The 25,165-nt window shown below is 36.3% G+C and overlaps 2 protein-coding genes across 10 annotated transcripts in view; one reads left to right on the top strand and one right to left on the bottom strand.

The window, feature by feature from the left end:
- LOC126857898 (E3 ubiquitin-protein ligase HUWE1) lies at positions 1–23,065 on the top strand. 8 transcript variants are annotated; one of them, XM_050607780.1, is made up of 44 exons: positions 1–442; positions 3,293–3,373; positions 3,706–3,924; positions 4,039–4,278; positions 4,355–4,417; positions 4,627–4,851; positions 4,979–5,250; positions 5,324–5,600; positions 5,746–6,384; positions 6,469–6,738; positions 6,842–7,351; positions 7,452–10,108; positions 10,411–10,651; positions 10,730–10,883; positions 10,975–12,211; positions 12,704–12,845; positions 12,929–13,034; positions 13,121–13,411; positions 13,726–13,867; positions 13,953–14,094; positions 14,174–14,300; positions 14,379–14,528; positions 14,698–14,838; positions 14,932–15,123; positions 15,517–15,730; positions 15,793–16,014; positions 16,101–16,329; positions 16,425–16,605; positions 16,771–17,143; positions 17,259–17,435; positions 17,540–18,167; positions 18,252–18,424; positions 18,550–18,731; positions 18,862–18,918; positions 19,014–19,106; positions 19,192–19,319; positions 19,489–19,744; positions 19,994–20,269; positions 20,370–20,558; positions 20,636–20,823; positions 20,898–21,031; positions 21,149–21,314; positions 21,412–21,602; positions 21,714–23,065. In XM_050607780.1, the coding sequence occupies exons 2-44, from the start codon at positions 3,329–3,331 to the stop codon at positions 21,814–21,816; spliced, it is 12,642 nt and encodes a 4,213-aa protein (XP_050463737.1). In that variant the 5' UTR covers positions 1–442; positions 3,293–3,328; the 3' UTR covers positions 21,817–23,065. The 8 variants fall into 8 exon arrangements, with proteins under 8 accessions (XP_050463737.1, XP_050463734.1, XP_050463738.1 ...); XM_050607777.1 differs by having other exon boundaries at positions 14,941–15,123; positions 15,472–15,730; XM_050607775.1 differs by having other exon boundaries at positions 2–1,484; positions 15,472–15,730.
- Positions 22,824–25,165, bottom strand: part of LOC126857899 (KICSTOR complex protein SZT2-like) — a 17,026-nt gene continuing 14,684 nt past the window's right edge. For both annotated transcript variants that reach the window (XM_050607783.1, XM_050607782.1), the window contains exons 22-25: positions 24,933–25,098; positions 24,651–24,867; positions 23,458–24,563; positions 22,824–23,362 (exon numbers count right to left, since the gene is read on the bottom strand). In XM_050607783.1, coding sequence (XP_050463740.1) covers positions 23,231–23,362; positions 23,458–24,563; positions 24,651–24,867; positions 24,933–25,098 — 1,621 coding nt within the window. In that variant the 3' untranslated portion in view covers positions 22,824–23,230. The remainder of the gene's footprint in view (positions 23,363–23,457; positions 24,564–24,650; positions 24,868–24,932; positions 25,099–25,165) is intronic.

Genomic DNA, 25,165 nt, shown 5'->3' on the forward strand with positions numbered 1-25,165 from the left:
CAAAAGACATTAATAACGTGGACAAATTTTCTCGTCAGAATTTTGTCCCGAAGCCAATAGTAAGTACATAGAATAGGCTTCGCGATGGCAATTTGTCAAGCTTGATTTTTAATAGGTCCAACGACAATCGCGGCAGCAGCGGATTCGCTTGGTGGGTTTATATCCAATCCACATTGAACGACGCATCACCGCGACTCGTGCACGTTCTCAAATATCATTCGGAAGCGTCACGGTTGCGCATTATCGCGTGTACTGTACCGTATCGAAGAGTGGAAGCAGTGCAAGTGACACGCAATGTGAGGATCGGTTTGTGTTACGGCGTATTACATTAATAAAGAAAAAAAAGAGACTGAGGACGCACGGACCTATGCACAATTGCGCATCGACGATATCACCATATATGTACGAGCATCTAGATCCTGCGGGAGCTAACACGTTGAAGGTGAACATTCTTGGAGAGGTTGTGTTCAACGGCGCGATACGCGCGAGCGACTGTATATTGTGTATATGCGTGTGTGCGCGCACATGTATAGGCATGAGCACGATATTAAACGTTTAGCGTAATGTTCTAGACACAATAATACATATATGTTGCGAATTCTCGTACGTGTGGACGACGTCAAGCGAGACGAATATCGTGTCGCGGTGAGGTCGTGAACTCGCGTGCGAGCTAGAGAAAGAAAGGGGAAAGAAAGAGAGAGAGAGAGAGAGAGAGAGATAGATAGATAGATAGACACAGCGAGATTGTTCGAGAAACATCGATGGCGACTGCTCAGGGCCCAGTATAACGTACTCGGACCCTGTCTATTTGTCAAGGTTAAAGAAGACGCGACGATCCGTCGTGTGGAATGTGTCTCGCTAAAATGGCGGTATGATCGGCACTATCATCGAGCGTTAGGGGGAAGGGAAAAAAAAAATAATAAAAAAGAAGACGGACAGCCCCTGTGCGCTCGGTTCATGGTTTTGTTTTGACATATCCGTGCTGCGAGAGTGATCCGTGTCGCAGCAGCTATCCGCATCGGTTCCGTGCATCCCCGATCGCCGGCCCCTCTTCGGTATATTCTCCCCTTCCCACCCCCCACCTTCGTCATTTCTCTCCTCTCCCCTCTACAATATCAACCCATCCTCGTCTCCTTGTCTACTCCGTTCCTCCTGCATTCTCCGTGTCTTTGTCGTGAAGCGGTGTCGCGGCAACTATCAACGTGCGAGAGGAGTCTAACTGCGGGTACACGTTAATGACAAAAAGCTGGCGAGGATCGCAACAAGGGACAGCAGTAGCAGCAGCAGCAGTGATCCGATAAGTGATCTCGGGCTCGCGGATTCAACGCGACCGCGATGCCCGTGTCGTGCCGCCACGCTCTTGACGTGAAGAAGCGCATCGAACGGAACGCGAGCTCGACGAAAGAGGCTACCGATTGTAGCGACGGTACTTCGTTATCTCGAAGGAAAATTGGGAGCACGGAACTACGACGGCTCATCGCCAGGTGAGAGAGAGAGACACACACATACATACACACGTCGCTCTCTCTTTCTCTCTTACTTTTTGTCGCTCTCTTTCTCTCGATGTACGCGAGCGCGCGCGCGAGACTTTTTTTTCCTCTCTTCTGGCTCGCTCGAGAGAGAAACTCTTTCTTCCGTTTAACCGTCGTGGCGTTCGAAATGGCATCACGCCTCTTTTCACCTTCAAACGTTTATTTATGAGGGCGCACAGGTCTCGAGAAATCTGACAGTGTAACCGATCGCCGCCAGGGTGTTGTCATTCGATCTGTTGTCATTTTATTCATTGTTCCTTGAAACTTGACGCATAGGTTAGATCGACCGTTTTGTCTCGTTGATGACTGTGCAGATTAAAGCGTGATCTCAATTTGCCAAATCTACGCATCATTTTCCTTGTTATACGTCGTGTAATAATTGTGGAATAAGTATTACGAAGAATGCGAGCATTTGGATTTATGAATTATTTTAATACAAAGAGAAAGAGAGAGACGAGACCTAGATAGTGGAATAGAATTTTCTTAAAAAAGTTGTTTTATATTGCGAAATATTTCACAATCTATCATACGATTACACACATCAATAGTTTTACATGTTAGTACATAATACTTATTTGCAATATATGAATCTTTATTATAGCTGATTATTTTTACACAATTATATATAAATATTTAAAATCGGTTAATCTAGCAATAATTTCATATTTTTCTCTATAATTTGAGTCATTTTTTAATTACATCTTTTTGTATTTAAAGTTTTCAATAATATGTGTACAATATTACAAAGTTAGACATATAAAAGTATAAAGTTGTAGAACAATCTATGATAAATCATAGAGATCTATTAGTAATTATAGAAGCATATGATTTGTTTTATATTAACATATTTTATATTAATCGTAAACAGTAATACAATACGATCTTAACTTTAGACAATTATATGAATAGATTATTACAATTTTCTTAAGATAAATATTCATACATAAATATCCACTGTTTTAATGATATATATTACACATATATTAAAATTATTCTGTCTTTTGTATATATCTTAATTTGTATATAGATATGTGTATAGATCTGTGACTTTAATATTTTTAAATTATATATATATATATATATATATATATATATATATATATATATATTATAAATGTTATATCTTGTTATGCACATTATCTATGTACAAACTGCAGATCATGCTACCAAGGCATGTGCACTTTTATAAATAATCTATATATTAATTGAATAGTATTTTTTTTGTTTCTAACAATGTGAACTATAATTTTATATAAAAAAATGTTTTTTTTGGAATTAATAATTTATCAGATATAAAGAATTTTATTTATTGTTAATATATCTAATTTACACATAAAACATTACATATACCAATATTGCAAAATATATTAAATGATTGAATTAAAATGTATAAAAGATATTTTACTAGTATTACTAAATATCATTAACATTTGAAATTTTTTATCTTTATGATATGAAGTGTTTATTAATTATAATATTTATTGAATAATTGCAACGGTATTGTACAATAATAATTGTATTGTCCGTTTTTCTAATGAGCTGACAAAATAATTTCTTTTATATTTTTAATATCATTTTTTGTGTTCTTTTATATTATCAATCACATCAGTCATATAAATCACAGTGATACAGGCTTATCATTTTAAAATATCTTTTATCACATACCAACAGAAAACTTGATATATCACATATTTTTAATTAAATTACTAATTCTGAATGATTATAAACTTAATAATACAATATTTATAAATTTATTCTAGATATTAAATTTGGGAAAGACAAATTAACATACCAAAATGAAAATTGATCGGAGCAGACTGAAAAAATGCACTTCTGAAGTGGTAAATATATAGATATGCATATTTCTACTTAAATAATTTTAAATATTTTCAGTAAAATTTATGTGTGGCAACATACATATAAATATAATTATAATTGTATATAATTATATATTAAATAAAAGTACTTAATCTTTCTGAAAAAAAATTGCATAATTTTCTACTTGTAATATTAAAAATTATCTAAATTTATTATATTTTATTAACATAATTCTCGATAATTTTAATTTGTAAGAATTTAATCAACTGCATATTTTGTATTTTAGAATATAAAAGTTATTCACACATTTCATTCAGATCAATATGATATAATTGATGATATAATTATTGTTTAGCCCGCAGAATGTCAAGCGCTTATAAGCAAATTACGCTCTTGCTCGCATGCAGAACTGCTAGAAGAACTGAAGCAGATAGATGCGTGGACTTTTGGAAAATGTGAATTATTTCATTGGATTGATGTCCTAGATCTCAGTGATAGTATTTTAGAAGAAGCTGCAGCAAAAAGTCCGGATAATCCATGGGAATTAGCATGTGATCTTCCTCAAAATAGAGAGGTTTGTTTAACAAACAACTTACTTATTATTATAGATTGATAAAAGAAGATGCAAAATTAAAAATTAATGTTAGCAAGATAATTTATATATGGTTATTAATTCTTGATAACACAGGCAAAAGAGCTGCTTCTCTGGGTTCTCCACTTCACGACGTTGTTGATTGAGCACTCATTTTCACGGCACCTGTACAACAGCATGGAACATTTGGTTACTTTACTATCGAGTTGTGACATGCATGTAGTCCTTGGTGTATTAAATCTTCTCTACATGTTTAGTAAACGCAGTAATTTTATTACACGTCTAAATAATGATAAACGTCAAGCTTTGCTTAGCAGGCTCAATCATTTAGCAGAGGTTAGTGAGTTTAATTTATATTTTTATTTGTAATACAAGTTAATGTGTAATTATCAAATAATAACTTTTATTATAGAGTTGGGGAGGAAAAGAAAACGGTTTCGGTTTAGCAGATTGCTGCAAGGAATTTCCAGAAAAGGTAAGGATATATAATTATATAATAATATGTAAAGTGATACGATCTTATGAATTGTGTGTACATCTTTATACATACATATATACATAATATATACATACGTACATATATACATATATACATACATACATCATATATACATATGTATATGTATGTATGTATAAAGATGCATGCACATATAATTTTTATATATATATTTTTATATTTTATAGGCATTTCCAGCAAGTGCTACAACATTACATTTTGAATTTTATGCGGAAAATCCAATTGTAATGGAATCATCGACAACTGGTACATCACTTCCTAGTACAAAAAAAATTGGTCAGACAAATCTTGTAACATATATACATATAGAAAATGTTGATAAACTCGGAAAAACCCCAGCGCAAATCATGAATGATCTTTTGAAAGTTTACAATGTACCCCAGGAACGACAAGTAAGGATACTTTAATTTTTTTTTCTTTTTTTTCTTTTTTTTTTTCTTTTTCTTTTTTCTAAACAGATATAATCGAGCAGAATACATATAAGATATTTTTCAAGATATTTAAAACATGTTATTTTAGATGGCTCTATTGACACACATAAGGTTAGCGCATAGTTTCTCGGATTATCGAAGACGGTTGCAATGCGTGCAAGCTCGACTACAAGCATTATCTGTGCTTGTATATAGTAACGCGTTGCAAGAAAATGCGCATAGTCTCCTTCATGCTGGTCTTCTTGAGGAATTGGTTGAATTATTGGAACTTCCATATACTCATCTTGTTGAGATTCGAGCGGCAGCATTACGTACTCTTACAAGCATTATACATTTAGATCGTAATCCACATTTTCCCAAGTAAGCACAGATATCTTGTTTTGCATACTTATTACATGTAATAATATGATGTATTAATCTTGTCCGATTTCAGAAAACCAGGTTCGCGATTGAACATGATTATTGATGTCACTGGAGCTAGCTCGTATCATGGGTTTCTTCCTGTCTTGGTTCGTACTTGTATAACAACATTAACTTCGCCACAACCAGAAGCACAACCATTCCCTTTGCCGCTCGCAACAGCTTTGTTTAGTTTTTTGTATCATCTTGCAAGTTATGAGGCGGGTGGTGAAGCTCTTGTTAGTTGTGGCATGATGGAAAGTCTTTTGAAAGTCATCAATTGGCCAGGAAGTGAATTGGAACACATAACGGTAATATTGAACAGAGAATATATGTATACTTTTGTACAATTAGAGTAATAACTAGAAGAAATTATGATTTATATATCAAATTTACATTATAATTCATTTTTAAAATATCTTGAATTTGATTTATTTATTTCTTGTTTATTTGCAGTTTGTAACAAGAGCAGTACGTGTCATAGATTTAATAACAAACATAGATATGCAAGGTTTTCAAACTCATAACGGTTTAGCAAGCTTCATCAACCGTTTAGACATGGAGGTTAATGTATGCAGAAAAGAACAACCATTTGAAATTGAGCCACTGCTCTATCAAGATACACCACAAATCGTGCGCGAGAGATCCGTGGATAGAGAAGAAGGATCTTCGACATCGCGACAGGAAACATTCGACGAGCGGGAGGAGTCGTCGAATCCTATGGAGATATCGGAAGACGAAAATACGAGTTCTAAAACAGACGAAAAGATTGAACAGCAACCAGATTATTCTGCTGCTAAGACTGGTAAAACATGCTTACCACAGCGAGCAGCACTCCTAAAATCGATGTTGAATTTCCTTAAGAAAGCAATTCAGGATCCGGCATTTTCTGATAGTATACGACACGTTATGGAGGGTACTTTACCATCTTCTCTTAAACACATTATAAGTAATTCAGAGTACTATGGTCCTTCGTTATTTCTTCTTGCCACTGATGTGGTGACTGTATATGTTTTCCAAGAACCATCGTTATTATCATCTCTACAAGACAATGGCTTGACTGATGTTGTTCTCCATGCTTTACTAATAAAAGAAGTGAGTACAATAAATTATATATCATGTTAAGATTAAAATGATTGTTGAAAATCATAAAAATTTTTCAAAACTTAATTATTTTAGGTTCCTGCCACTAGAGAAGTACTGGGTTCTTTACCTAATGTGTTCAGTGCACTGTGTTTAAATCAACGCGGTCTTGAATCATTTGTGAAACGACGACCATTCGAACGCTTGTTCAAAGTACTTCTATCACCTGTTTATCTATCGGCAATGCGGCGTCGACGAAGTGCTGATCCGTTAGGCGATACAGCTTCAAATTTAGGAAATGCCATGGATGAGTTAATGAGGCATCAACCAAGCTTAAAAGTTGATGCTATTGCGGCTATTATTAAAGTAATTTCTGTAATAAATAAAATATAATAATTCTGTATAAATAAAAATTGCACTCTTAACTTTTTTTTGTTTTACACATTTCTTTTTCATTCTTTTTTTTCAGTTACTTGAAGAGTTGTGTGTATTGGGTTGCGATCCGCGATACATATGTTGGCGTGCTGCTAGTAAATCCGAAAATTCACCTTTGAACACCGCCTCTGGGAATCGTCAATCGTCTGGTCAATCGGTTGGTGTCGGAGTGGGAGATTCTACTGGTGGTGGAGGTGGAGGCGGTGGAAGTAGTAGTGATGAAGAGGAAGAAGATGAAGAAGAGGCGAGTACAAGTTCTCATCCTCAACGAGAAGAGCAACCTACTCTGTCGCCTGCGCAACCTGGACCGCCACCTCAACCAAGAGAAAAAACCCCTATCGCTTTAGTCGAGTATATCCATAATGTTATGAAATTTGTCGATGCGATACTGAGCAACAATTCGACCGATGATCACTGTAGAGAATTTGTTGCCCAAAAGGGACTTGTACCGTTACTTTCAATTCTTGGTCTACCAAATTTACCTGTTGACTATCCTGTCGCACAAGCAGCTCAATCTGTAGCCTCAGTATGCAAAAGTATTTTGGTACGTTTGATTTCCATATAATTATTTTATCGATGTTTCATTTCTTTTAATATAAATATATATCTATATATGCAAGAATATAATTTATATTATTTTGCAGAATCTTGCACATGAACCATTGGTACTCAGAACAGGTTTGTCGCAACTAAACGAAGTGCTAAACTTGCTAAAGCCACTCCACAGTCATATGGAATCCCCCGGCGGTTCCGTTTTATTGCACGAACTTGCATCAGCTCCAAATCTCGAAACGGCTTTCACGAGTGATACTGCAACACCCTTGTTACACGCCATGAATGCAGCTCACGGATACGTAGTCATGTTCGTTCATGTTTGTCGTACCAGTCAAAGCGATATAAGAAATCTTTCTATGAATCACTGGGGTTCCGAGTTGGGTTTGACTGTGCTTAAAGGTTTATCTGAGTTATATATGTCTCTTGTTTGGGAGAGCACATTATTACTCGCGTTATGTAGCGAGGATATTATCCCGGCCGGATGTGAATTTGGTAAAGAAGATATGGACAAATTGATGCCGCCGGAATTAAAAAACGAGAGCGAATCTTCTTCCTCATGGTCTGCTACCGTGTCCGCAGATATGGGAAGCAATGGGATGACTACAGCTATGGAAGCTCTTAGCACAGATCCGCCGCCAGTGCCGATGGAAGTGGATGACAAACCGAGTGTAATGAGCACCGAGAGTCGACCGAATAATTATCAACTGAAATACATCAAACCGCTGCTCGGTGCGTCTTCTAGACTCGGTAGAGCACTTTCTGAGTTATTTGGTTTACTAGTTAAACTTTGCATGGGTTCTCCAGTTAGGCAACGTAGAGGACAGCAGATGCCTCTAACGCCTACTTTACCCTCGCAGGCAGCGAGAAGTGTCGCCACCGCCTTAAATTGTTTATTAATGCGCGGCTTATCACATGATAAATTACCTCCGTCACCAATTCCCAAATTTAAGCTAACCTTTCTCATATGTTCAGTGGGATTCACTTCTCCGATGCTCTTTGATGAAAAGAGACATCCTTATCATTTGATGCTTCAGAAATTTGTCAATTTGAATGGCCAGAAAGCGTTTTTCGATACTTTTCACTGGGCATTGACAGGAGGAAATCAATTTTCGTTATCCGAGGGATTGGAGCATCCCAATCTACCCGATGGAACCGGTGAATTTCTAGATGCTTGGCTGATGTTGTTGGAGAAAATGGTTAATCCTAAGGCCATTTTGGATTCGCCCCATGTAGTATCTTCAAAGTGCACAGGAATTTACAAGGTCTGCGAAACGTTTGATCCAATAAAATATCTTACCGATATTCACAAGAAAGCTTTCGAAGCAGTAATGCTAATGTGGGGCAAGAAACCGCTCAAAAACTACGGAGCTCGTATGACAGAATCTATTCTATCGATTTTACGACATATTTTACGGGGTGAGAAGATCATTAAGGAACGCACTGAAAAGGAAGAAAGCGGGGATGGTGCGACAGCTAGCGGTAGCGGTGCAAGTGGTATCGGTAGTAGAAGCAGCGGAATCGATCGTAGGGACGAACCGGAAGCAGACGTAAATCCGGAATATCTGAGACAGCTGATGGATATGGGTTTCAGTCGAGCGCATTGCATAGAAGCATTATTGCACACATTGACTGTAGAACAGGCGACCGATTACCTTTTGACAAATCCTGCGACTCTACGTAGACCCGACGCTCCTGTGACCGACGTCAGTGGACAAGGTTTAATTATGGACTTGGAATTGGCGGATGATGATCAAATAATGCACGCTATCGCGATGTCACTTGGCGATACAGAAACACGCAAGATCACAGGCGCTGAAGATATTACCGTCTATCGCGAGACCACGATTACCGAAAATATAGACGAGTTCACACGAAACGCGTTGGGACAGTGTCTGAATCTGTTGGACCTTATGCCTGATACAGTATATAGAATTTGCGATCTGTTGGTGACGATTACTAAGAGAAATGGCGATGAATGGCGAGACGATACATTACGACAATTGATGCGCGAGGTCGGTCGATTGGTAGATCATCTGATCGATATCGCCGAAAGCCAGGACGAGAACGCTGGCTCGCGACTGGTTGAATGCGAGGAAGCAAACAAACTCTCCGGTCGTCTTTATCTCTACACGCTTTTCTTCGAGGGTTCGTTCCAAGAGATGCGAGTGCCGTGTGCTCAGATAGTGGAAGAGTGCGCGATACTAGATAAACTCGTACGTTTGCTGGTGGTGAGCGAGGCTCCGCTTACCGCGCATAAAAACAAGATTGCGAAAGACAATAAGGACAGTAGTGTATTGAGCATGAAAACTCCTAAATGGTTAGCACCGTTGTTATTGCTTATCGATCGTCTGGAGAAAGTAGCCACGCTTACAAAGCGAAAACAGTTGATGCATAAAGTCACGACCAGAGCATGGAAGTGGTTTGACTTGAGCACCGGCAAATGGACCCTTTATTCACCCATGAACAATAGAATTATCAACGACGCATATTGGGCCGGCGAATCTAGTGTGCGAATATCGTGCAGTCGGCGCCGTTATCTCATTACCTTCTCCTGCATGACACAAGTAAACGAGGATAGTGACAACAGACGACCTATCACAATGGGTTTCAAGCTTAACACGGATAAAGAAGACGGTGGTTCTTCAGGTTCCGATTCGAACATGGATACTGACGAGAGCCCGGTAGAGGAGAAACGAAACACCGTGATACAAGGATTGGATCCCAGCATAGCACCGAGTATCGTACGGTGAGAGACAATATTTGTATTAATGTATATACGGATTTAGTTGCGATACTTTTTCAGTTCAGTTAATTCGATGCCTGCAAAAAATTATATTAGACAAAAGTATTGAGTATTTCTAGATATTGTATGATTCAACGATAATGTGAAATTTTTTTTTTTTTTTTTTTTTAATAGGTTTTTGCGTGAAATAATTTATATAATATTTATTTAAAATAAACTATATATAAAACCTATATGTACGAATAAGCAAAAAATTTTAACACATTTTGCATTATTTTTACATAAATATTGTTTTTATATTGCAGTGCGTGTGTAAAATTATTGGCAATCCCAGTTGATCGAGATGCATTACACGCTGTGTTGAAAGTATGTTTACGGCTGACGAGAGATTACAAAAATGCAGAAGTGTTCGCACGTGAAGGTGGTGTCAAATTACTTATCGAGATGACACAAATGTGCAGCTTCACCGGTTGCGTCAATCTATGTACATTATTGATACGACACACTCTCGAAGAACCACGCACGCTTCGTCTCGCCATGGAGAAGGTATTAGTGCTCACACGATGCAGTTCACACATTAATTTATTTCTAATGATGCATTATTTATACCTGCTTTTATTCCAGGTTATTCGTGCACGCACGCAGAGCAATATACCTCCCGCGTATAAAGAGATACTTTTTATGACGCGGCAAATTAGCAGCGCTGTTTGCCGTAATCCAGAAGTGTACAGAGAAGTGTGCGAAAATATCCTTAGAGTCGACATAAGTTGTTTGAAAAGTGAGTTTTATTAATTCTGCATTTATTAGCAAGAACTATCGATGCTCTTTTAGTAATTTTATTTTTTAATTATACCTCTATTATTTTGCAGAAGATGATATTGATAATAGACTTGTCGTCAAAGCTTTACCTCCTAGTCACTCGCCAGCATTACCGATGGTGGAAGAGGTATCTGTAGGTGTTATTCGTGATATGTTGAATGCATTAATTAAACCGATGCCAGTGTCATCGGATGATGGATCGGCAACCCCTACAAGTCCCGAAAAGAAGACATCACAAGCGGCGACGACCTCGACGATAGGTGCCTCATCATCGACATCATCGACTTCGCGGCGAGATGTACTGAGAAATAATGCAACGACTACCAACGATCCCTTAGACGATGATGATCAAGTATCGCAAATAATTCCATTAAAGATTTATACCGATATCAGTAATAACAGTAAGGTAGAACCAGAAGAAGCGAAGAAACCCATTTTGACGAAATCTGCAATATTAAAGATATTAGCGGAGGCTGTGAGATCTTACGGCGCTGTAGCTAGTCTTATCACTGAACATACATATAGAAGTGGACAGAGTGAGATGGTATCCGAGGATACGACGGCCTTGGCGTTCTTGCTCGATAAACTTTTACCAATGTCGCCGGAAAATTCGGGCGATCGAACATGCAGTAGTATGGCGAGAATGTTGATTGCTGCTATTGCTTCGTGTAATCATTCGCCGGACGTGCAGACGACCCTGGTAACAGAGGTGAAGGCAGCCTTAACGAGAACACTCGCACTTCCGGAGAGTTCCGAGAAGCACGCGCAGCTTCAATTATTAATCGGACTGATATCTACCATGATTGACAGTTGTCCGCCCAACATGTCGCATACACAACTAAGGGCTTCTTTAAGAGCCCATCAATATAACAACGTCAATTACATCGTCCGAATTATGTTGCGAAAAGGTATAATCACCGATCTGGCCAAAATTCCACACAGTCTTGATCTGTCGAGTCCGAACATGGCCGGCACTATTAACGCTGCTTTAAAGCCACTAGAGACTCTGTCGCGTATTATCAATCAACCGATGCCGGGAGCAGTAAATAACAAATTTACAAAGCCGAAAAATAGGACGGTCCAGGAAGAACCGATTGGAGAGCAAACGGGTACCACAACCTCGGAGGCTACACATGCTGTAGGCGAGGAAGCCAACGAGGATGCGGAAAATACCGAACATGATATCTCCGTAACGGCGGAAAGCTTGGAACCTACCTCTGAGAGTCAAGTACATGAGGAAGGGGACGAGGCGGCACTGGAAGACATCATGGATCAGCTTCTGGAAAGGTAGCAACATGCAAATTAACAATTAATAAGATTTTGGTGAACGTTCTGCAATTCTATATAAAATTCTAATAAAATCTCTCTTTACTTTAAAAACAATTATTTCAACAGAGCAGATAATATCAAAAATCTCATTAAAAACTAATTGTACAATATTTAAAATGATACACATAATGATAATATTTCTCTACATTTAAGAGACATAGCAGAGTAATGTCTTTACATACACAAAGATTGTATTTTATATGATTTTATTTTGTAACATATATGTAAAACTAAATCTTTTTAGATTTATTAAGTTTATATTGTAATTTTTTAATCAAATTTTTTGAACATGTATATGAATATTTTTCAAAATAATTTAAGCATATTTATATGCAGTATTCTTGTGGCTATATTTCTTTTCTGTTTATGTGTTGCACACGTTCGCAAATCTTTTATTTGTTTATGTAACCTTTTAAATTCATGAAGGCTACAGTACTTATAATCAAGTAGTGTACTATTTTCCAGGGACGGCTCGGCCGTGGCAGAAGAGCCATCTTCTCGTCCGCACAGACCAATGGATATTGATGATGAAAGTCTCGCGATGCGCGACGCGGAGGGTGATTTTGATCCTACTCGAGATACCACAGTAAGAGTAACGTCGCTTTTTTACTTTTCTCAGCATAATCAGTAATTCTCATCTCTTACTTTTTGGATTCACAATGAGTTTTATTTTAGGAGGACTTGATGAGTTCCGATTCAGATTCCGATAGTAATCCATCCGATGATAATGAGGACGAGGTGCAGGATGACGAGGACGAAGAGGAGGAAGAGGAAGACGATGGTAAAGATAAAACGGTTTAATACATTGCAATCATGACGTGGAAAAATTGTACATTTCTTATACTTCCATTTGTATTATTATTGTAGGTGAAGAGAATGAAGAGGAGGAAGAGGAAGAGGAGGAAGGATCGTCCAATTATGAAGAGGATGGAATAGAATTTTACGAAGACGCTGGAGAAGGCGGCGTTTTCCGCATGTTCCCGACTTCTGAGCGTGATAATGGCGGCAATGTTGTAATGATACAACACAACATTGAAAATCAAGACATCGCGAGTACATCGACGCCAGTTAATACACGACCTAGTCTTCCATGGAATACCACATTTCCGTTACCATTGGGTTTATTTGAAGAACCTCCCGCGGGTTCTGAAAACAATGGTAAATAAAAGCGAAAATATAAATAGCTCTACAATCGAACGTCTTTATTCTCTCACCGAAATTACGAAATATTTGTAATTTTGGATTTTTTTCTCTACTTATGTCATTGTAATGACATATGTGTAGGGTAAAATTATTACATGCATAATCATATTCATACACATGCATGTCTATGATTTTAATTTGTAAAGGTTAAGCGAGAATAGAGGCATCAAAGATACGGAGGTTTAATGTGTTCTTTCTTTTCTTTACCTTTTATAATTGGTTTTGTTTTCGCATATTATAAGAATAAAATTACGACAATTTTTATGCAGGTATCAGTACTCATCCACTATTAATATCACAAGGAAGTTTGGATACCGCAACTAGAACCCAACGTGCTTTACGACAAAGACGATATCAATACCTTCAGCTATCCAATCCACGTAGTTCGAATCCACCTGTAATATTACAAAGGTATGTATTAATACATTTTTATATTTCAAAAATTATATTAAGATAAATAGTATATATATTTAATTGTATTTAATATATGATACAGACTTTTAGGCCCTGCTGCACAAACCCTTCCTTTATCCGCCAGTCAAGTTTTAGCGTCAAGTTTTAGGGATACACGTGTTGTTGTAATGGATAATGGATTGGGAATATTCACTAATCAAGAGGAAGAGCAGATTGATTATGTCGTATGTATATGACTATAAAATATACAAATGCAACTAAATTTAAGCCAAGAAATGTTGATAATTTTTGATATTTTATTAGGATCAATCTGGATATCTCTTTGGACCAAGCCTTGCAGCAACTTTGAATAATATACCAACTGCATTGCATTGGTGGATCGAAGAGAGCAAACAATTGGATGGAGATTCTCAGCCAGACTGTTGTGTTGGTAAGAATGAAGAAATTTATGTGATATGTATATTATATATTATACAATTTAAATCTTAATATACTTTTATTCGAAAAGGTGTTGTCCATAAACTTATACCTGGATTGGAAAAGCATAGAAACGCCGAGCTTGCCGAACGTAAAGAGAAACGTAAAAAACAGCATGGATCCGAAAAGGAAAACGACAAGGACAATAAAGAAGAAAAGGAGCGTTTGAATAATGCGGAATGTAAGTATATGCATTTAGAAATACATAAATTAAAATATGTATACACTTTGCATGTATGTGTTTGTATTGTTTATGCGCGCTCGCTCACATATACATATATATTTTCTATAATTATAATATTAAAGTATTAATGTATTCTGTTTGTTTTATAATTTATATATTATTTTAGCTGGATCGTCTAATTTAACGCACATAGATGAGCAAAGATCATCCGTTTCACAAAGAATTGATGCCACACCACTTGTGGCTGGTGAAGAGACTGCTGTGGAAACTACAAGGCAGGAGCGCACACCGGAGGAAGACATAATCGGTACATCTTTGCAATAAAAAAAATTTTTTTTTATATTTATTTGTGATAAATATTTTCTATTATGCATGTTTGTATGTATTTTTTACATACTAGATGTAACAGGTGAAATGGAAATAACAGTTCAAGAGGATGACGAGCGACCGCCTCCACCACCACCAGAGGAGCAATCGACATCCGACAGTAGAGATCCACGCACGGCAAATCGAAATCCCACATTGGAATTGGCGGAAAGTATTGTCGATTCTGTGCTGGGACCGTGTACATCTGAAGCGACTATTAGATTAAGTAATATACAAATTTTATAAAGAGTACATCTCTATTTCTCTCTCTCTCTCTTTTTTGTTATTTTGTTTTAGCATTATAGTTTTTTTACGATATATTATCAACTATAAAACTATTTAAAATTTATTTACATTCTTCTGATAAATATATTAAATATAATTTGCATTTACATAAAATATTTATTATTAGATATGATAGAGAAATATAAAATCGCCTATTAAACATAAAGTGAGCGAGAGAAATATTCGGCGTGACTGATAGAACCCCATGAATTGAACCAGGGATCTTTTACTCAGGCCTCTTACCATTAAATTATTCAAATTTTTTACACTAATACTTTTTTGTCATTAGACTTACATGTGTCTAATGACGCACCCACACATCTTACGCCAACAGGGCAGCCCGGCCGAAGTAATACAGAAACTGTAAATGTCGCCGAATCAGCGTCTAATCGTATTTCCGCTGCACCAATAGTGGTAGATTTCGGTCAAGAGGTCAGTGAAGATTTGTCAAGGGAAAGTAGTGATTCAGCAGATTGGATTCGTAGGCTCTTGACGGACGACGGTCAATGTCGAACCAGTGACATTGATTTACGGCGTGTCGAACGAAAGTAAGTGTTGCGCGTGTATGCGCAAAGATTATAAAAATATTAACATGAATATATCATTGCAGTGCCAATGTTGTTAATCAAGATCCTACGTCTTCGACAACGTCCTCCGAAAACACTACCGTGGCAGGCACTTCAGAACAATCATCGCAACAATCATCACAACAGCAGGCGCAACAGCAACAATCTAATAATCAAGAGCAGCAATTGCCGGACGGTGTTGATCCGTCATTCTTAGCAGCTTTGCCCGAGGATATGCGCGATGAAGTTATCGCCGAACAACTCAGGTTAATTGACGATCTTATTATTCGAAGTTTATATATTATTCACGGTAGTAATATATAAGAATAATAATTAAACAATACGTTGACAGACTTCAACGCATGAGGCAACGCGCGCAAACTTCCGTAGTCGAGGAACTCAGCGGACCAGTTGAAGTAAATCCTGAATTCCTGGCGGCTTTACCACCAGCAATACAGGAAGAAGTCTTGGCACAGCAACGCATGGAACAGCAACGACACGCTGCTGCTTCGGCGAATCCGGAAGATCCAGTGGATGCTGCTGCTTTCTTCCAAAATCTGCAGCCCTCTCTTCGACAAGCTGTTAGTATATATATTTACGAAAATTTGTTTTACTTACTTTTAATCTCACAATGATGTTTTATTACTTTTAAAGTTGATGTGGTTTGTTTCTGTAGATTTTGACTGACATGGAAGAGTCCCAAATATCTGTTCTTCCGCCAGATTTAGCTCAAGAAGCTCAAAATCTAAGAAGAGAATGGGAAGCGCGTAACCGACACATGATGCAGGAAAGATTTCTCAATCATGTTAGTCAAAGCAATACAGCTCTCTCAAGCATATTGAGAAATTCTGGAAGAGGTAAGTTTCTTTATGTATATATTATTATATATAATATATTAAATTATGCACAAGTATATTAGTATTATAACAGGAATAAAGAGAACTTGTTACGGGAAAATATAAACATTTGTAATTAGAAAGTTGTGTTATATATAAAAACTTTAAAACATTTATTGTTAATAGCTCGTGGTGGCGGTACACGATATGCAATTCATGCAGTACCACAGAGAACTCAGTGGAATACCTGGAATCCTCGCGGTGATACAAACATGGCGCATCAAGGAGCTGGCTTACGTCTAAGAGGACGACAATTGCTTGATCATGAATCGATGGCGTGTCTGCTAGTGTTATTATTTGTCGATGAGCCAAAAATTAACACTTTAAGGTTGCACAGAGTAATTAGAAATCTTTGTTATCACGGCAGTACAAGGGAATGGATAGTGAAGGCATTACTGAGCATTATGGAAAGAAGTAACGATGAAAATAAGGATATTATGGCAGATTTTGGCTTAAAATTTAAAAGGAAAGGATTATTAAATTCACCCATGGATTTATGGTAAGATTTATTACTTTAGAAAATTAATTTTAAAAATAACATAATATACTTGGTGGTTATAATAATAATAATAATAATAATACCTTATAATATTACCTTATAAATCATATTTCAGTTCTCCAAAGATGTTTGACCAAAGAAACAACACACAATCATGGCTAAATATTAGTATTGATGCTGCACTTGGTTGCAGAGCTAATGTATTTCATATAATACGCCATGCTGGTAAGAAATCTGAAAGGCAAGGAAACATTATTGCGATTCATCCGCAGGCAGCACCCACTGTTTGCAGGTTAGTGAATCTAAATAAGAAAAGATTACAAAACGCAATCTCTTTTTTTATTACATTTTTTATAAAAAACATCTTTGTTTACGATCTTTTGTTACGAATTTCAGGCATACTTTAGAATTGTTGATATCATTAGCTAAGAGTTTTCCCGGATATTTTGTGCCAATCAAATCTAAGGAATTAGATGATAAGGATAACAGTAAAGAAAAGGATATAAGCGGCAGCAAGGAGGAAGGTGGTGCGAAGAATAAATCAGCATCCAAGATAGGAAGGAGTGATCTTCCAGATTTTTGGGATTTGCTTCTAAAATTGGATTCGTGCGCGTCCAAGAAAGGAAAGTCGGTCGCGAGAACTCATTCGAATACAAACCTGGGAAGCGAGCCGGAACATGGCACAACGACATTTGAAGCTTCCGCATTCGGTCAACTCATCTCGATGCTCAACTGGTCCGTAATCAAGCGAAGTAGTCAATTGACAGATAAGCTGTTGCGACTTCTGTCCTTGATCTCCATCGGCTTAACGGAAGTTAATTCCTATCGGCGGCAAGATGCAGGCGCCGATAGAAAAAACAAGAAGACGGAAGTTGGGAAGGATCAAAGCGTTGCTGCGCCAGAAGGACATCTCAAGCTCGCCGTACAGGTGCTGACCAGTAAGAGCTGTTCCGAGGATGGACTTGAGGATGCGACTGCGCTATTACTTAATCTGTCTCATTGTCCTGACCCTACCAGGCAACTGGTATGTACATATCTCTATATCATGTAGATATAAAAGGCGTTATAATGAGATAACAGTATCAATTCTCTTTTGTGTGTTCATCAGATATTAAAATTACTTCTGGAAGGTGCGATGGAATTGGCAAATATGGTGTGCGAACATATCAATGATTTAATGATGGAACTTAAGGTACTGAATCGTGAATTGAGTCGAAGAAATTCTTTAGAAGATCAGCCATCAACGAGTGGAGGAAACGGGCGAGGAATTTTATTAGACAGGTAAAACATTTTTGTAACATGCGACATGTTGTTTGCAATTAAATAGAAAAGCGTGTTAAAAGTTTATATGCTTTATTTTTCTTTAAGGAATAAAACAATTGTTTATGAAAAACTTTCTTTTTCAGATTTACTAATGAAAATGTAGTTGTCACTGCACCAAGCAAGGTTAAAGCTGGAAGTGATCTTCAATTACCATCAATGGCTGCTCTTGTCAGTAAAACATCTAGTCAGGCATTCTTCTTGAGAATACTTAAAGTTATCGTGCAAATAAGAGAAGCTGTACGTTTAGCAAACACCAAGAAGACAGGTATAATATATTTATGACATTGTTATAACTTGCGATGAATTAGTAAAATTTTATATGTATATTACATATTTAAGTTATGTGCTACATTTATGATATTTGTAAATTGAAATTTTTTTTTTTTTTTTTTAAGTTAATCAAACACCAGACACAGTCCTGAACGCAAGCACAAGTAATGTATTAGAAACAGGTATTTTTCTATTTTTGCTTCATATAGCATGTATATAATATTTTGAATTTATCACTTATATTAAAAATTTTGACTGAATTTTATTTTTTTAATAGCCGCTGATAATGCGGATACCGATGTTCCTATGGATACAACGCAAGCAAATTCTTCGAATCTTGATAATTTAAAGACGTCCTCTTCTCGCAATGGTATAATATATTAAACTTATTAAATATCGTTATTGTTATCGTAATACATTAATACTTGTGTAATATTAATACGTTTTTTCTTTAGACGAAGAGAAACCTGCACTTCCATTATTGAGTGAGAGTTTAGTATTAGATAATTTGTGGGAAACCCTTAGCGCTTGCTTGCTCGAATTAGAGTATACTCCCGATCATCATGCCGTCCTTGTCTTACAGGTAAAAATATCTATTTCTCGTTTCTCTCCTTTTTTTAAATTTTGTTGTCTAATCATATCGTAAATCATTGTTAGTTATTGTTATTTGTGGTGTGTATATATATATATATATATATATATATATATATATATATATATATATATATATATATATATTTGAAATATTGTAGCCTGCGGTAGAAGCATTTTTCTTGGTGCACTCTTCGTCGAGTACGTCTCGAGATCGTGACAGTCGTCTTAATACGACTAGCGAGAATCGAGAAGTTGTACCAGATTTGGCACCAGTTTCTCCGATATTCTCGGATAATGAAGGTACTTCTCAATCGGAAGCTCCCGCTAATACTTCCTGGGATATAACTCCAGCTTCTACACAATCTACACAAAAAACATTGCCACCAGATCAATTAAAGTTCCTCAAATTTGCCGGTATGTATTAATTTTTGACGAATAGAGTCCGAACGGGAACTAACACGATACCGAATGGTTATTCATTCTTAGCGCTAAACAATAAGGAGAGACGAAAATTGCAATTGAAGCAAAGTTTATCATTATCTTATGCTTGGCATGAACAATCAATTTACGTTAGATCTCGTCTGGATTCTAATGAATAAAATCTCATCCAACTGTAATGCCATAAATTCCATTTAATATAATATCTATCTTATTCTTATGCAGAAACGCATAGGACTGTATTAAATCAAATTCTACGACAAACAACTACACATTTGGCGGATGGGCCGTTTTCCGTATTGGTGGACCATACGAGAGTGTTAGATTTTGATGTGAAGAGGCGTTATTTCAGGACAGAATTGGAACGAATGGACGAGGGTATACGTAGGGAAGAATTAGCTGTCCACGTTCGTAGAAGTCACGTTTTCGAAGATTCGTTCAGGGAACTTCATCGAAGAAATGCCGATGAATGGAAGAATCGCTTTTACATTGTCTTCGAAGGTAAAAATTTTTTAATGTTTATTCTGAAAAACATAAACAAATTTTTCTCGAACAAACTCTTTTTTCGAATAATATACATATTTTAATTCTTTAATAAAAGGTGAAGAAGGACAAGACGCTGGAGGTTTGCTGAGAGAGTGGTACGTCATTATTTCGAGGGAAATATTTAATCCGATGTACGCTCTATTTACAGTCAGTCCTGGCGATCGAGTTACATACATGATAAATTCATCTTCGCATTGTAATCCGAATCATTTGTGTTACTATAAATTTGTAGGTCGAGTAATTGGTAAGTCCTTATGATTGAATTTTTATCAGATTAATGAAAAGACATTTCTAATGTTCTTATTTACATTATTTTTGCAGCTAAGGCTATTTATGATAACAAATTGTTAGAGTGCTACTTTACGCGTAGTTTTTACAAGCATATACTTGGCATACTCGTAAAGCACACAGATATGGAAAGCGAGGATTATAGTTTTTACAAAGGACTCGTTTATCTCACGGAGCATAACATTTCCGACTTAGGATACGAGTTAACATTCTCTACAGAGGTAAACAACTAATTATTTAATTTTTAGCACTATGATATTTTTATCACATATTTAATTACGTGCATTGTTTTTAGGTGAACGAATTCGGTGTCAATGATGTACGAGATTTAATACCAAATGGACGTAATATAGTTGTTACAGAAGAGACCAAACTCGAGTATATCAGGCTCGTGTGTCAAATGAAAATGACTGGAGCAATTCGTAAACAGTAAGTGGATATAAAACTCCAAAATTGAGTTTATTGTATATAGATACTGTATGCTTCAATATATTTTTATTTAATAGCTATTAGACTTATATTTATATTTTAAACTTTCTCCCACAGATTAAACGCATTCTTAGAAGGCTTTTATGATATTATACCTAAACGACTGATCTCTATATTTAATGAACAAGAACTTGAATTATTGATCAGCGGTTTGCCTAATGTAGATATCGAGGACCTTAAAGCAAACACCGAATATCACAAGTACACAGCTACGTCTTTACAGGTACATTTCAATGTTCCTTTCTATTACTATGTTATGTCCGACTTTGTCTTAAAAAAAATTGAGTTATTGTATATATCGTCACTTTCATCAAAAATAGATTCAATGGTTCTGGCGTGCTCTACGAGGTTTCGATCAAGCAGATCGTGCAAAATTCTTGCAATTTGTTACCGGTACGTCCAAAGTGCCACTGCAAGGTTTCGCCGCGTTAGAAGGCATGAACGGCGTACAAAAGTTCCAAATTCATAGAGAGGATAGGTCAACGGACAGACTTCCGTCTGCCCATACTTGGTCAGTATAACAAGAGAATATTTTTTGTCACGTTTTTCTAAAAATGTATAAGCTAAAATTAAATCTAAAAGACACAATATTACTCAAGTAAAATATATTATCCAATTGCAGTTTCAATCAACTAGATTTGCCGGTATACGAGACGTACGATAAACTGCGTACGAATCTACTTAAGGCGATTCACGAATGCAGCGAAGGATTTGGATTTGCATAAGCTTGCTGGAACGCTGTTGTATCGTATATTGTAGCAGTTTATCGTACATGTGTTGTCCTGCCTGTTTTCAGAGTAAACTCGTTATGAGAACTCACTCTTGTATAATTATGCGTTCATGCGATTATGCATCGTCTAATTGCGATGACATTCTGGTGACACGCTTGGTCTTCATTCAAGATCTAAAGGAAAACTCATTTTACTTGATATATACATATAGATACAAGAATATGTATATACGTATATAATTATTGATTATGATGTAATTACGTGAGAATAATTGTCAATGATACCCGAAGCTAGGGTTTATTTTGTTGAGAGGATCTTGGAGGAAGATGCTGAGCTTAACGATAATTCCCAACAAGGAATGATAAGGAGAAATTAGTTCAGTTTTATGATAAGGATAAGATAAAGATAAGATTCACACATAACTGTAATAGTTACGTACATTAGTTTACAATAAGAAATAATATAGGATGAAAAAAATGTAATATACTGCACTCTTTGAAGTCAGCGATATGTTTTAATCAGTTCGATAGTTTGAATAGAGATACGGTGGTAACGGTAGCCTGGTTCTTTACCAGAAAAAAGCAGCAAAAGTATAAGTGGACGAATGCCTGCGTGAATGAAAGAGAAAGTGACGAAATAAGAGAGCGCAAGTGAATGAGAGAGATATTGAGCCTAACTAAAAGATTTCAACAACAATATGAACGCTATCCTTCCCTTGAAAAATGTATGGTTGTACACTATTAGTATTAATAATTATGACTAATTCTTAATAGTAATGATCATTAAATATCATTTTAATATTAATCATTCGAAATGTGATGTTAAACAAGTGTAATTTTTTTTCTCTTGAGATCTAAACGAAATAAAGTTTCCAGTTGAACAGACATTATTTTATAAACACATCGAACGGGACAATATTGGCGAAACACAGGCACCGTTATTATGTAGTTACTGATCTCCTTACGAAATTGTTAGGGAATTATTGATTAGGAATCACAGAATAAAGTGAATGTTGTATTTCTTATAAAAAAACAATTGCATTCTTTTGTTATTGCACAGAGTCCTTAATTATACTAACTTTTGAATTTCCTGAGAATAGACTTAATTGATAATGCTGCGTTTATAATTATTAGTCTCCTTTTAAGATAGCTTAATTTTATGTATTATCGAATAAATTATTATCAAGATTAACTACATGAGAATTAATGTATGTAACATGAAAATATATATTTCATATTTACAACGTCGTGTAATAATCCATAATTTTAATAATTAATATGCCGATTTAGAAGCTAATTTGCTAAATCAGTAAATAATACACACTGCCCATTCTCATTTTTGTATAAGTACATGAAAAATTTTAGAGGCAATGCGTGTTTTCGTCGCATTGTACGACCGGAATGTCTTATCACTGGCTGCAAAGGCCCATCCACAAGTGGAAACAACAAGCATTTACAAAACCTTCGACTAGAGCATAGACTTCTTCCATGTTCATCGGTATATTGATTTCTGTGGATTTCCGGTAAACGGCGCACAAATCCTGAAATAAACATCAAATTAATTTATCGATTTTTCTCGTAATAAAATTTTATCTTGTTTGTATAAAGTTCATATACATTGTATAGCAATGCTTACTCCTCTCGATGTATGTAAATCAATAGTCAACATCATAAATGCTTGAAGAAGAGTCGGATGTAGTATAAGATGATGAGTAATGTTTCCATCAGACGTGATAAACTGCTTGTGATGCTCCTGATATTTATTTTGTAACACTTTTGATAATGCTTGATACCAAGAGACGGGTTGATTAACGAGCGGACCAAGCCTAGGATCGAGATTCGGCAAAGATTCTATATGAGCCAATGAACAAAGTTCGCTGAACTCAGTATATGTCATCGAGGACTTATTTTCCAAAAGTTTGTCCCAAAGTAAATGCGTTCGACATTGCAATGCTCCGCGCTCCACCATGTTTGTTATATGTTGACGAGCAGCATACGCCTGTGACATGATCATCTGTTGCATCAGCTGTTCGTGCGACGAATAATAACCGAGATAGTTAACCGATTCCTGACGAATTTGCACTAAATGCGGCGACGATGACGATGATGAATTGACATTGGAGTTTTGTGCTAAGGGAGAATTCGGGACTGGTGGAGGCGTGGGCGCCAGATTATTGTGAATATTATAACTCGTTATTTTAACATCACTATCTTTAATAGTCATGCTATTTGAATCGAGAACTGTTCTCTCCTGCTGATCGCTGCATGTTTCTGTTCTGCAATTGTCTTTTGTGAACGGTCTCTGTATCTGCAATACCGGACTAGACTCCACCATCGGGTTCTCTGTATACGATCCGGTTGTGGACTTACCCACACTATATACAGTCCTAAATTTACCTAACTTATTGTTCTCCACCTCTCTTTTTGGATACAATTCCCTCTTGCTCGTCAACATTAAATAATATTTCAAAGTAATTTCAGTTCTTTCCAGTTGTGGCGATTGTTCCACACGTGACACAATCAACGCTACATCAAAGTCATCAGTGTATCTGGTATCATGAGCGTCGCAATAACTAACTAGTGGAGTGCTTTGCAGTTTAATTAAGACATATTCATTGTCGTGAGATTCTTGGAGCTCGTCGGACATTACGAATACGCGCATACTGTACTCTTTCTCATGTGAAAGTAAATACGAATATAACGTACGTGCTGGTATCGCTATATTGTGTATCGTTATTACGTCTGAAATATAATAAATATAATGTTAAGCCTCACTATGATGTGTTATCAAATAAACTAAAATCACGATGATGCCTTCAAAGAGCTTACCGCTATATATTAAGTTCCTGGCGTAATTTGGAGCTTTACTATAATATTTGATAAAGTCATCCATAAAATGAGTAAGATGATAACCTTGTTGCAAGGACCACAATCCAGTTCCAGCAATATAAGAATGAATACATCGCAAATGAAAGTCATATGTAAACGAATGCAAATGCATGTTGATTTGAATCTTGTCGCAAACATCCACGAAGCTCAGTACAAACTGTAAAAAGTATATTCCTCATTTAAATGCTTTATATAATTAAATATAATTAAAACTTTTCTTACCTGGTTCACCATACCGCTACTCGTCTTCGTTTGCAAACGATTGCATTCGATGATGTGCAATTTGACGATAAAAAATGGTTGTGACAAGTGGATTTCGAACAATAAAATACCGCCTAACATCGACTTTTTTAGGTAATAAGATTGCTGCTGTGCACGCTCTTCGTCTCTGTAAAAGATGATATTTAACAATGAGAAATACATATTTGTTAAATTAAAATTCAGCAACGCTAAAT

Source organism: Cataglyphis hispanica, chromosome 23 (assembly GCF_021464435.1).
Source record: "Cataglyphis hispanica isolate Lineage 1 chromosome 23, ULB_Chis1_1.0, whole genome shotgun sequence".
Classification (NCBI taxonomy): domain Eukaryota; kingdom Metazoa; phylum Arthropoda; class Insecta; order Hymenoptera; family Formicidae; genus Cataglyphis; species Cataglyphis hispanica.

What these genes read in the sequence shown, in the direction of transcription:
- LOC126857898 (XM_050607775.1), top strand. Translation starts at nt 3,329, where the DNA reads ATGAAAATTGATCGGAGCAGACTGAAAAAATGCACTTCTGAAGTG. An exon ending in CGAGGAATTTTATTAGACAG is followed by an intron (nt 18,425 to 18,549) that starts GTAAAACATTTT and finishes TTTCTTTTTCAG; the next exon opens with ATTTACTAATGAAAATGTAG. An exon ending in ATTTGTAGGTCGAGTAATTG is followed by an intron (nt 20,559 to 20,635) that starts GTAAGTCCTTAT and finishes TTATTTTTGCAG; the next exon opens with CTAAGGCTATTTATGATAAC.